The sequence below is a fragment of the Nematolebias whitei genome, chromosome 1, assembly GCF_014905685.2.
Source record: "Nematolebias whitei isolate Nwh7 chromosome 1, NemWhi1, whole genome shotgun sequence".
Taxonomy (NCBI): Eukaryota; Metazoa; Chordata; class Actinopteri; order Cyprinodontiformes; family Rivulidae; genus Nematolebias; species Nematolebias whitei.
Genome location: NC_056498.1, coordinates 33,894,178 through 33,907,952, shown reverse-complemented (window position 1 = coordinate 33,907,952; position 13,775 = coordinate 33,894,178). Strand labels below are relative to the sequence as shown.

The 13,775-nt window shown below is 38.6% G+C and overlaps 1 protein-coding gene across 1 annotated transcript in view; it reads right to left on the bottom strand.

Annotated features, from left to right (window-relative positions):
* The window catches only part of LOC119409620 (sodium/potassium/calcium exchanger 2), an 80,687-nt gene that overhangs the window by 11,737 nt on the left and 55,175 nt on the right, over positions 1-13,775 (bottom strand). Inside the window, exons 5-6 of the mRNA XM_037676523.1 lie at positions 12,038-12,136; positions 5,696-5,778 (exon numbers count right to left, since the gene is read on the bottom strand). Of these exons, the coding sequence (XP_037532451.1) occupies positions 5,696-5,778; positions 12,038-12,136 (182 nt within the window). The remainder of the gene's footprint in view (positions 1-5,695; positions 5,779-12,037; positions 12,137-13,775) is intronic.

Here is a 13,775-nt window from a genome sequence, read left to right as displayed (position 1 = left end):
TTTTTGCAGAGAAAAGCAACTTTTTAGACAAAGGCACAGGTTTCAACCATGAATTTTGGAGATTTGACAAGGCAGTTTATTTCCAGAGGTTGGCCTGTTAGCTTAGCTCGTAACTTAGCTTTTCAGCTTAGCTACTTTTAACAATCCAAAACATGAATTTGATGTATTTAAATGGGTTGTTAAACATCTATGTTTACGTAAACACTCGCATCCACCCCCCTTACTTGAAAGCTCCTTCTCTGAATTCATTGTCCAACTCCATACGTGAAACCTCCTGGCACTCACCCCCACCACTCTTAGGGGTGGAGATTTTTTTAAGGGTAGAGGTGAAAATGCTTCACTTGAAGGGGCAGATGATCGTATGTGATTTTAAGAAGTCGTAAGTGGCTGTTATGTTGGAAATGTAAACTGAAAATAATTCCATAAACACTAATTTTAAACAAGTTTTATTCATTCAGGGCGGTCATATTTGTTCAGAACTTTATTATTAGTAAGCCTGAGAGTTGCCGGATCCAAGCTAACAGTTACCGTAATGCACCCTGTCAAAATAGGAGTTCCCGGATCCTGTTCCAGCAGGATCCAGCTCAAATTAAGCCCTGCATTTAATCTTTTAAACGGTTGCGTACTCTTCAATCCTGGTGTCATTATTTCTAAGGAGTTTTTCCAACAGGTGTAAAAGTAGATAAGGAGTTTTTTTGTGAACGTCTCTAAAATACCCGAGATCAGAGTCATTTTGCTTAATCCACTTTGGTTTTAGCTCCACTCTGACTAGTTATTAACTCATCAAACCAAACAGAATTAAACTTTAGTTCTCTGAGGTTGTTTAAAGATTTATCTACAACAGGTAAGATACTGGATGCTGTGAACAAAATATATAAAAGATTTAAACATTATCCATGTTTCAGATAAAAAAAAAAAAAAAAACTTGAGTTATTTATAAGCTGGATTTTCATTTAATAAAAAGGTTTATTAAAGGTTATTGTTAGTATTTTAAGCTGCACAAGGTCACGAGTAACATGAAATAGAATAATGTATTAGTCACTCAAGATTAACTTCAGGTAGTAGAGTTATATGAGGCAACAACCTCTGAATACTTATAAATAATAAATAGAGTGGATATGTGTTGCTTGAAGTTAAAATCTACTCATAGCAGAATTTTAAATATAATTGTCTCCAATTTTCACTGTAATTAATACGTACCACATTCCCAAAATTTCAATAATCTTAGCTGTTAGTTTTTATTTAGTCTTTTCTTTTAAATTGCACTTTAACTGGAATAAACTGGACAATAGGTAGCTAAATTTGAATATGAATCTAGCTGCAGATTCAAGCTGTAATAATGAAATGGTTGAATTTCCTGAGATGACTTTTATTGTAAACTGGCACCACATAACTTTACTGACTTGGATTGTGAGTACAGAAAGACAGTTTTTCTTTTAAATTTCACTTTAACTCAATGGATTTCTTCCTGGTAAAATAAAGCAATAATAAAACAAATTAAAAAACTAAACCAAACTTTCTAACTAACAACGGTGTACCACAAGGTTTAGTTTTAGGACCCACCCTCTTCACAATCTACATAAGTAATGTAGGTCAGTGCATTCCTGATACATCCTTACATTTCTATGCCAAACAATAGAGTTGTTTTTTGTTGAGCTAGAACAGCTGCTAAGGTTTTTCAGCGTTTGCAGTCTGCTTTTGACATCCAGTTAGATTTGTTCCATCTCAAACTGGAGCTAAATGCTGACAAAACTAAAGGTATGTTGTTTTCAAACAGGAAGTCGGTTCCAGCAGTTCTTCCTTCTATCTTATCTTTGAATGGTGTTTATATTGAGTCTGTCAATGCTTACAAATATTTGGGTATCTTGGTCAACTCGCATCTCTCTTTTAAGGCTCATGTTGAAAACTTGGTAAAGAAACTGAAAGTAAAACTGGATTTCTTTTTCAGAAATAGATCCCATTTCAAAAATAGATCCCGTCTAACTGAACGCTAGGAAACGCTTTGTTACTGTGACTTTCCTTCCCACCATTGACTACGGTGACATTATTCACATGAATGTTCCTGCAAGCACCCTGCAGATGTTGGGTGCTGCCTATCATGGTGCACCAAGATTAATAACTGGTTGTAACTACCGTACTCACCATTTCACCCTGTATTCACTGGTAACTGGTCATCATTAGCTTCATACAGACTCTCTCACTGGTACATTTTCATCTTTAAATCACTTCTTGGTCTGTTGCCTTTTGATACCTCCTCCTATATGTCACTTCGTTAGTGCAGCTACAGCGTGCACTCCCAAGACATCATTACCTGCAGTGTCCCCTCTGTGCGGACCGAACTAGGCAAAAGGGCCTTCTCCTCCTATGCTCCCGTTTCCTGGAACACCTTGCAAAAAGACCTGAAGCTCTCGACCTTGACCTCTCTAAGGGACTTTAAATAACGGCTAAGTTCACGGCAAAAACCAAAGCACACATGTTCATGTTTTTAGTATTTTGCATCACTTTATAATGTAGCAGTTTTTGTTTCTTTTTTTTTTAAATATAATTTCTTCCATTTACTTTTCATTTTATATGCAGTTTTGTGATTGTCTACTGTTGTCATCTGTGTTCTTTGTTTCAAACAGGTCTCTCTTGTAAATGAGTCCCCAAGACTCAATGAGACTAACCTGTATAAATAAAGGTTGAATTGAAAATTGAATTGAAAATAAATAATCTAAAGAAACTATAGGTTTAAGTAACAATGAGCATATCCACTATAAATAGAAGCAAACCAATACATTTATGCCTTTCAGCCAATTCAACCCATTTTGTTTGGGTTTAGTCCACCTGCTTACGGCTACACAGATGAGCAGGAGGTTGTCTGAGGGTTCAAGGAAGGGATTTAGGATGAAGAAAGAGCTCCTAGTAGGTTCTCATTTGTGACAGCTCCTCGTTAATATAGCGGTGAGTAAATACGTCTGTTGTGCAGGAGAACAACGCTCAAATCCCAGACAAGGAGGTTTATGGGATTATTTTATTTAATCTGCGTCCCCCTACAAAATTATATAATGAAAGAATTTTCACTCTTGGTTAGGAATAAAAAAAACGTTTTGTGGTTTGCGCACACTCCGAGCACCAAATCTTTATTTTAATACGTTGCCGTGCATAGTGGCAGCGATGTGCATTCCTTCAAGAAATGCAACTTGAATTATTTTCACGCAAAACTACTGAATAATTAAGTTCAAGAGACAAAGATGAAAGCTTCTTCCTCCGTCCTCTGGCCGGGTCCAGTTGGTCTTCGTCAGCGCCACATGAAGGGTGAAACTCCATAAGGTAGACCCACTCAGCCAACCCGTCCTCTGTCTGTTCTCCTCTAAACACATGACTTTGAATCTCTGCCCACTTGTTCCCGGACCGTCTGCTGACCCGGCAGGATGCCGAGTCCTGCTGCCATCGTAGACGCCAGCGCAAGTGCTGCAGGTGCGGCTCTGAGGCTCTCAGAGTCCGGCCGTTCGTCAAAGTCTGCATCCGCGTGTGTTAGCGTGGAGGTCTTGTGTAGGACGGTGATTGGGTTTCCAGCTCCCAGCTGGGGGGAGCAGCAGGTGGGTGGAGAGTGTGTGATTATAGAGCTCCATGGGAGCAGTCTGGCTGCAGATGGAGGAACTCACCAGAGTGCATGCTGGGAAAAATACCAGCAGTAGTGGCCTCCCTGTCCTAATCTGTGCAACCTTTGTATCGGTCTAACTCACAGAGGAACATAAATAGTAACGAGAGACTATAAAATACTGAAAAATACCTTGTGTGTGTATATATGCGTTTTTAAACTCTAAATATTATTAAGGAGCACAGAATGTTGTTATTTCAGCTCCCTGCCTCCTCTGCTCTTTGCCACCTGCAAGCGCTGTTGGCCACGCCCACTTCTTCGCTCTGCACAGTAAACAGCTGATCAGCTGCATCAGGAAGTTTTTCCTGCAGTGTGGGCAAAGGGGCAGCAGGCACTAAATAATTTAATAATTTAAAATAAAAATTCCATGCCGATCGTGCGGCTCATCCATTCATCAGCCAATTGTGTGTCATGTCCACTCTCACTTTGAAAAACCGCAATAGAGCGAGGCTGCGATCATCGAACCGCAAAGTAGCAAGGAACTATTGTATTTTGCATTCGTAGTATTGTTTTCCTATTTTGATTTTTTTTTTTTTTTTTTGCAATTTACTCTGCATACATTATTTTAGCCAATCAAATATGAAAACATCCATTCATGGGAAGGGTGGTCTGACCTGTCTTTTGTAACTTTTGCACATTTCAATATATTTAACTATTTATAAACATTTTCCCCACAGTAAACTTGGAAATCTCTTCAATTTCTTTAGCAAGGTTGTTCTCTTGAAAGCATACCTATTCAACTTTTTGGCTTCTTTTCGGTTTTAGCAGCCCTTCGGATACTTTTAGCAATCTTTTTGCTACTTTTAGCTAGGCATCTACTACTTTTAATTCAATACAGTATATTTATATAGCGCCAATAAACACCAACAATCGTCTCAGAGCACTGAACAAAAACATTCACATACGTTAAAAATGCTGATTAGTAAAAGTTATATCAGGAAACCAGCAGATAGCGTTAAATTGTCACTATCACAATCTCAATAGCAAGAACAAAACATACCAATCTGGGACTCTTAGCATTTAGCTAGCCTTTTTTATAGGGATGCACAATATTGGATTTTTGGCTGATATCTGACATGTTATAACTTATTTGGCCAATAACCGATACCAATACGGATATTTTTTTCCTAGACCTACTTAAAGAGATGACATAGCTTTCTCTGCTGTGGAATTAAAATACTATATTATGCTGCATGATCTTTGTTATTTTGGCCTACTACCAAATGCAGATGCCAAAAATGGGGCTGAAAATGATGTAACACTATATAAATATATCAACTATATATAAAAAAAGTGCCTTTTATATTGGTGAGTTATTTTGATGGAATGGCCGATGTCTGATGTTTAACTTTATCGCTAATATCAGCCAATACCGATACCATGCCGATAATATCGTGCATCCATACTTTTTGATATTTACAGTTCTTAGCTAGAATTTTGCTAGTCTTAGCTCCTTTAGCTACTTTTAGTTTCTAGTTAGCCAGGTTTACAACTGGGGACGAAGTGAGATGGAAAAGGATGTGGCAAACCCTGAATAAAGAACAGCTGAATAAAAAAGAAGCTTCTAGCTAGCCTATTGCTACTTTTAGCTACCCTTTTTTTTTATTTAGATTTTCACTAGCATTTTCTATATTTAGCTAATCTTGCTGCTTCTAGTTACCGTTTTGCTTAAAGTCCGACCAATATGGCAACTTTGTCCATTGCCGATACTGATATTGGGAGGGGCAGGCTAATGCCGATAACCGATATATTGGCTGAAAATTTTTGCGCTTTATCCACCCTCGAGAATCTAAAGTAAACAGCTACTTTTCAACCTGAAGGTCTTGAAGCAGTCTTCATAACGCAGTCACATTTTCTATTCTCCAATATTCACCATAAAGTTATCAAGTGAGTCATAATAGGACAATTATCACCGACACCGATATGTCCCCAAACACGTATATCGACCTAAAGTATCGGCCGATACCTCAGTCGGGCTCTAGTTTTGCCACAGTTTGCTTCTTTTAAACTTATAGCTTTGACTGTTTAGGTGTGTGTTGCGTGATTTCTTACCGTCTCCCCCTCCTGTCCTGCTGTTCCGTTCATAGGTGGGGTCACTTCCACTTCCACGCTGGAGCTGTTAGGGAGGTTCTTATCTGTGGGCGGTATGCAGAACCATTAAGAAGTGAAGAACGCATGAAAACTAAAAGTTTTTGCTGTGAACACGTATTAAATCATTTGTGTCTCCTTTAGTATCAGCCACTGACAGAGATAGTTTTTGTTCGTGGCTCGTCTTTTTATCAGTCAGCGAGACTAAATAAAAACTACTCGACCAAAACTTTGTGGAAACTTTAGGACGTGGGTATGAATGTTTTTCTCTTGACCTGCTTGCCAGGACCTCGTTTTTCCAAAGGACTGAACTCTCTATCCATTCTTACAGTCATACAAATGGCAAGCGCCTCAATATCATGTTGCATGAGGAATTTTAATTTTTAGTCCTAAGTTTTGTTAAATACAAATTTTGTCTAAAATGTCCGTCTCTCTGGCTTTTATCTGGACTTTTATTTATTTATTTTTTTTTTACTGAATCCATTAGTTATTTTTTATAAAGAAGCATTTATTTCACAGTACACACAGTAAACACAGTAAAATTGGGTGTGATGTCAATGGCAGACTTAAAATTTGATTTCAGGGCCAAATTTGTAGAGGCAGAAAATTGCAAATGAAACTGAAGCAACATCATTGCCATGTTTTAGTTAGACCGTTGCCACAACGTTCCAGCACAGGCTAAAGAGACTTCACTGGCAGTGAGAATATCTACCAACGTTACAAGAACATGCCTTTTTTGAGAAGACAACGCATGTGAAAAGTTGTGGTAAATGTGTTTGATTTATACCAGATCCAGATTGCAAGGCTGTCCAAACGACAAAGCTCCTCGCTGCCAGTCTTTGAGTTCTGTACTAAAAGAACCCACATCATATCGTTAACTAGGTGGCATACAAAGTTATGCTGGAGATAAAAAGTCTAAATAAAAGTACCTCTATGTGTGGAAATTTGGTCCAAAATTAAATATACTGATAAATACAGTAGTCCCTCATGTACTGTGGGGGTTACGTTCCAGACACCCCCGTGATAGGTGAAAATCAGCGAAGTAGGGACATTATATTTATTTTAGTATTATATATATATATATATATATATATATATATATATATATATATATACACACACATCATCCTTGATATAGCGAGCGTTGCACCGGGTAAGAGCTCAAGGCGTTGGGCGGCAGGGTCCGACAGCAGTGGCGGGGGCACGCCTGGAGGACCAACGCGTCACATGCAAGGTGGCCTCCACCCTTCTTCCCCCGCTGGAGCGGGCGTCCTCCACCAGTCCCGAGGAGGCGAGCGCGAGGACACGGGCAACACAGAGGAAAGTCTCCACCGGCAGCAACATCCCGTGAGCACCGCAGGCTCGACGGGAGAAGGCATCCCCCAGATACGCGCCCGGATGCATGTGGACGGGGAGGGAAGGGCCGTACGGATGCTGGAGGTATGGTCCCTGGATGGGGACCAGGCTGCTCGGTTCTTAAAGAGCAAAGCGAAAGAGCGCAGACAGACTGATGCTACAGTTAGGGCTCCAGTATACTCGCGGACCATTTTCCACGCCGACTTGACGTGCACTGTCCGCAGAGGGTTGAGACTTCATACTCGAGCGTCCACCCTGATCGGCTGCAGACCAGCTCTGCAGACATGGGGCGTTTACCTTCGGGACAAATTGAGGTCGCCAATTGATCATTTGCTGACACGCCTACGGGATTGATTGGCAGATCGCAAAAAAATAAAAAGATAGAGCTGGCAGCCCCAGCCGCGTTCAGTGTTTATATGTTGTTAATAAGTTCTAAAAAAAAAAAAAACAGGGAGCGCTAGCCCTGCAGCCCACATCAGACCAGCCCATCAGGAAATCTTTAGACCATCCTGCAGCCACGCTGAACCTGATTTTAATTCACTCGTGACAAATTCCTTCATTTCTCACCATTTCAGGCATGGCGTCAACGGAAGAGGAGGAAGATATCACTTGTCTTTTGGCAAAAAAACAAAAGAAAAGAAAAAAGTCATTCAACCAGATCAGGGATGAAGAAGAGGAATTTAATACATTGGTGTCGCATACCAAACAGTCCGTCGCCGGGCAGTTTATTGTGCGACACAGAGTACAAGTACGCAGTCGTAAAAATTAAATGGAGCTTTGCACGGACATGCCCTCCCTGCAGGTGTCCGCTTCGACTCTAATCCAGTACGCGCGGACCTCCGTGGACCAATGTTCGCCCGACTAAACTGGAGCCTTTACTGAGCCAATCAGCGTCCGGGATACAGAGCACAATGCTCCATCAATCAGCCAATCATGTGTCATGTACAATCTTATGAGGAAAACCTGCGAAACAGCGAGTCTGCGAAAGTCGAACCGTATCGAGACGTATCGAGAGACTACTGTATGGTAAATTAAAGAGATTCTAAACAAGTAAAAGAATGACACTGATACAATCCTCCAGCCCCCTTTTTTTTTCTTGGTAGCTACTTTATTGCATCTGGAGCCTGACCCTCACTGAAACACAAAAAGCCCAAAACCATGTAATCATGATAAAACTATAATTGCTGTGGAAATTACTTTAATCCATCGGCAGTTGGGACACAATTAAACTGACTCTCAGACAGATAATGTGACTTGATATTCCAACACATGACCTCACTCTCCTGTTCAGAAGCTGTAACATTTCAGCTAAAAATGACAAATCTAATCTCATTAATCGCATACTACACTAACAGCAGGTTTCTAAAGACTGTATAGTCCAAACGTAACATATTACACGTAAAAGGCAATGCTTTTAAGAGAGTGATGTGTTAACGTGACGCCGTTAGCATAATTTAGCCTCTTTGAGGCACATTAACGTCTTGCTTTGATACTCCTGACAGCGTTGCGGCCATGAAAGCGCCTCCTCCGGCCTCAGTTTATTCTTTGGGTCGGTGTGCTTTGAAGGGAAAAAACACAAATTACTCTTGGCGGTGACTGTGATTGATTTAAGCACCGCTCCAAGACAACACTCACAATCAATTTGGCCGCCCTTGGTAATGTCATGCTTGTTTAACACTTGAGTGTGACGCTCGTTAATCATGTAAGTGAGGGGAATTTGAGCAATTATTAAAAGTTATATAAAGTTGGTTGATATGTGCTCCAGAAAGTTTGAGGATAACCAACAGATTTTTTGTGGGGGGGTATGTGAGTGAAAACTCACGCACCCCATTGAGGAAGGATTTATTCACTGAGGGTAATTAGGTGCCAACAGAACCATATTTTTCAGATTATAAGGCACACTTAAAATCCTTTAATTTGCTCAAATTCAACAGTGAGCCTTATAATCCAGGGCGCCATATGTGTTAATTCTGGATGTGCTTACCGACCTCGAAACGATTTTATGTGGTACAACTGAACAATGTTGAGTGTTATTGTGAATGAGTTGAATAAAGTTTGATTTATGACTGTTTTGTTTCGCTTAATGCGCCTTATGATCCGGTGTGCCTTATATATGAAAACAGACCCGTTCATTAATGTTGCGCCTTTATAATCCGGTGCGCCCTATAGTCTGAAAAATACGTTAATCCTGAAGGAGAATGTCCGAGACCGTGAGTAAGGAGCTAAAATTGTGTAAGGTTGTTGGGTAATATGACATTTACTGTTTTCAGACATAAACACCAGAGACCATTTTAAAAGTTTTTGAAAACAGTTTACAGACTTTCTTCAAAAGTTGCTGTTAGGAAATAAAAGTGTTTTGCAACAGGAAGTTCCCTGTTAATGCATTTTTGGCTAGTAACAGAAAAAGAGTCCTTGAGATGAGCGCAAAGGACGCAGGAAACAAATTGAAAATTGTACTGTGGAATGTGGAATTCACCAGGCTATTATGGGGTGCCGTTTGTAAAGTTACAGTCAAAAATTAACAGCAATATTTTGGTTATATAAGAAAAAAAATTATTCAAAGTCATATTTTCACCATGTCATTCATACATTAATAAATGTCATAGTTCTAAACTAAATATTTTATTTACAAGATAAATATTTAGTTTACAAAATTAAATACTTGACTTGAAAGTTAAATATTTAGTTAGCAAGCTAAATATTTAGCTCCACACTAAATATTTAGTCTACAAACTAAACGTTTATGTCCAAGATAAATGTTTAGGGATGCATGATATTGGATTTTTGGCCAATATCCGATATGTTAAAACTTATTAGGCCGATAACCGATACCGATATTTTATATACTTCCCTTTGTCAGAACATAGCCTCTTATTTAGGGTTATTTGCTACAAAAATTGTGCAACAGCTGTAAGAGCTGGTGACATATATTCAGTAACAGCCATATATGTATAGCACTTTGACTTATATTAAATGAAATGTGTTAAATGTTATTTATTAGCATTAGTCACCTGCAACGCTGTCTCACTTGTGGAGTCTTGTTCCAGGTTCCTAGTTGCAGTGTTGGATCCTCTGCACTCCTGTGCATGCAGGACAGCCTTTTTAAGTTCAAAGTTTTTGTCTATCCATTGTCCCATAAGACTAATCATGCTAACGCGGCTAACACGACGTCCAAATGTCTGTGGTAAAACTCACCCAACAAGTCATGCTATCGGCTATTAGCTTCTCAATGACATCTGAAATGACGGCTTGTAACTCGGGTAACATTACGTTGGAAAAATATCTCAGACTGCGGACAATGTAGCGAGGCTCAACGTAGCCCATAAATCTTCGGAATCAGACATCCTCACCAACGAAAAATAAAACTTCCACACTGCTGACATTTTGAATTTTTGCTTGGGTAGGTGAACACGACATCATCGCGTTGCATCACGTTGTGCTTCCGCTGCAGGAAAAAACAGGGACTTTTATATCGGCGAGTTATTTTAATGGAATGACCAATGTCCGATATTAAAATTTAACGTTAATATTGGCCGAAACCAATACCATGCCAATAATATCATGCATCCCTATAAATGTTTAATTTACAACCTAAATATTTAACTTGCAAGTTAAATATTTAGTTAGTGAATTAAATATTTAGGTGTAAATTAAATATTTAATTTCCAAGCTGAATATTTATTTTCAAAACCAAACATTTAATTTTCCCAACTAAATTTATTGTCAAAGCTAAATATTTAATTTCCAAACTAAACATTTTATTTCTAAGCTAAATGTTTAATTACTAAATTAATACTTAATTTGTTAAATATTTAGCTCAGACCTAAATGTTTATGTTCCAAGCTAAACATTTAATTTTTAAAATAAATATTTAATTTGCTAACTAAATATTTAGCTCGGATCTAAATATTTATTTTCCTAACTAAACATTTAATTTCCAGAAAAATATTTAATTTGCGAGTTAAACATTTAGTTTGTAAACTAAATACTTAGTGTGGAACTATATACTTTGTTCCAAACTAAATATTTAATTTACAAGCTAAATATTTAGTTTACAAACTAAATGTCATCATTGTCATCATTCTTTGTTGAAATCAGGTCTTTCTTGTAAATGAGTCCTTGAGGCTCAAATGGGATTTACCTGTCTAAATAAAGGTTGAATGAATAAATACTTAATTTGACAGTTAAATATTTGTTAGCAAGCTATGACATTTATAAATGCATGAATGACATGGTGGAAATATTATTGTGAAAAAAAGCTTCTTCCCTTATGAAAGGCTAAATAAACCAAAATATTGCTGTTAATTTTCAACAGTGTAACTTTACAAATGGCACCCCATAGACTATATGATATTTAAAAAGGCTTCACAATGACAAACATTACATGAAGGGATTTCCTACTACTGTAGCTGGCATAGAAAAATGAAACAAACAATAATAAATGTAGTTGCAAAGGTTAGAAATCAAATTATTATTTCTGAAGACATACCTGTTGTACAACATTAATTCAAAGGTAGGTTATAAATATTTTATGCTACTTTAGACCACCAAATGGTGTCGTCATTACCCGCTTTTTACGCAAATCCCAATTATGGCCAAATCGATATTTTCTCTGCAACATGTGCTCTGACTTATTTTAAAAGGACGGGTCACAAATGCTTGTGCTTGTTGATCTTCCAGACGTCTTACTTTGTCTCTGGCTGGATAATCAAAATGTCAGGAGTGAATGTTGCATCCATTTACATCAGCCCCTCCAGAACATACTGAGGAGATCTCAAGGTTGCAGTAAATGCATCATGACAGCTACTGATGCTACAGCAAGAAGGTAGTTGGACTACTTTGTGGATCTAATACTGCTGGACTCAGCTGTATTTAATATGTACAAACACGAGAAATCTAACTTTAATTTCATCGTCATAAAATGAGTAAATGTGTAATGTGTGTTTTTACCTGTACGGCTTGCTACTCCATTGGCCTTCTCACTGTCCTCAACCTGGCATTTCTTTTTAGCGATCTTGTGAAGGATGGACGCCTTTTCTCGAAATTTACCTGAAAGGTAAAAAGGAACAAAAGACAAAAAGGAAGCCACAATGGTTAAATGAGGAGCAAATTATCGCTAACGTCCTTGGGCCTCGTCAAAGCCGGCGCTCCTTCGTTGTCACCCATGACCCCTGATGGGTCTCATTTCAAAAGCACAGTTTAAACAGGCCAGCAACTTCACCCAACACTGAGTCAGTATGACGTATCAGATCATATACTGATGAGCCTGCAATGTTCTGATCCTTGGCAGAGACAAAGATCTCACTTTTGGAGGTCGGATTCAGTTCTTATCTTGTTCAGTTTTTTTTTTATTTTCACATCAGGAACTATTGAGAGATGTCAAAGGTTCGCAGGTCGTTAAGCCTTTTAATGGCGTAACATACAATTTAAACATTCAGCTAGAAAACAGGGCGAAGTCTCTCTTGATGCTATGCTGAATTATAAAAAAACGATTCTGCTGCGTTTGTGTTTGGTGAGAAAAACGTGATTTTTAGGAAAAAAGTGCTTTCCGACATGGGTATTTTTCTAATTTTTATTTGGTGAGTTTGTGCTGACACATGCTGCAGAGCTTTAGAGAAAAAAAAAACAACAAGCCCCATTATTATTTTATTTTCTAGAAACCACAACAACAATGGAGCCATTTTACCACTTTTTTCTACTTTTGACGTTTATTTTCTAAACATAACGTCCCAGTGGCTTTTAAACCCCAAAATACATTACGGCAAAGACTGGTTCATCCCAAAGATCCAGTCCCCCGGCACAAACAGAGTAATGTTGTGTATGCTGTTCAGTGTCAGGAGGGTGATCAGTCTTACATCGGGGAAACTAAACAGCCACTGGCCAAAAGGATGGCCCAGCACAGAAGATCAACATCATCAGGCCAGGATTCTGCGGTCTACACTCATCTCCAGGCCAGCGGCCACTCTTTCAAGGATGAAGATGTTCCCATCCTGGACAGAGAGGAACGATGGTTTGAGAGAGGAGTAAAGGAGGCCATCTTTGTGAAAAGAAACCGTCCATCATTAAACAGGGGTGGAGGCCTATGTGTTCAATTGTCCCCCTCTTACAATGCTGTTATTTCTAGTATCACTCAGCCCTCTGTGAATAGTAAACAGCCATCAGTGTGCTAATGATCCATCGTTAGGCTGATGGTCCTTCTTGAGCATGTGAGCAGCTGGTTTTGGTTGTCAGCAGCAAACTGGTTGATCCACTCTGAGAAGGTGCTATTTAAGAGACTGAGCTGAAAACAGCTCCTCAGACTGAGGAAGTCTCTTGGATGAGAGACGAAACGTTTCTACATTTTTTTGTTGATTTGCTTTGTTTTGTTTTTTTGAATGTCCAGAGGACCAGATTTAACTTTTTTAGACTTTTGGCGAGTGTTGTCTTGACACTGTCACTTGTAAACTTTGATCGTGAGCCCATAAAGTTATCACCTGAGAAGAAACTGAACTGTCAAAAAGAGAAGCTACAGTTGTTGGGAGAGTATTCAATTAGGAACTTTTCTTTTTTTTTTGTATCTTGACATGTTAATTCAAACATTCTCGCCACCTACTGGTGTGACAGGGATATTACACTATTTTTGTTAAAATTCCTGCTTGTTTTATATATATATATATATATATATATATATATATATATATATATATAT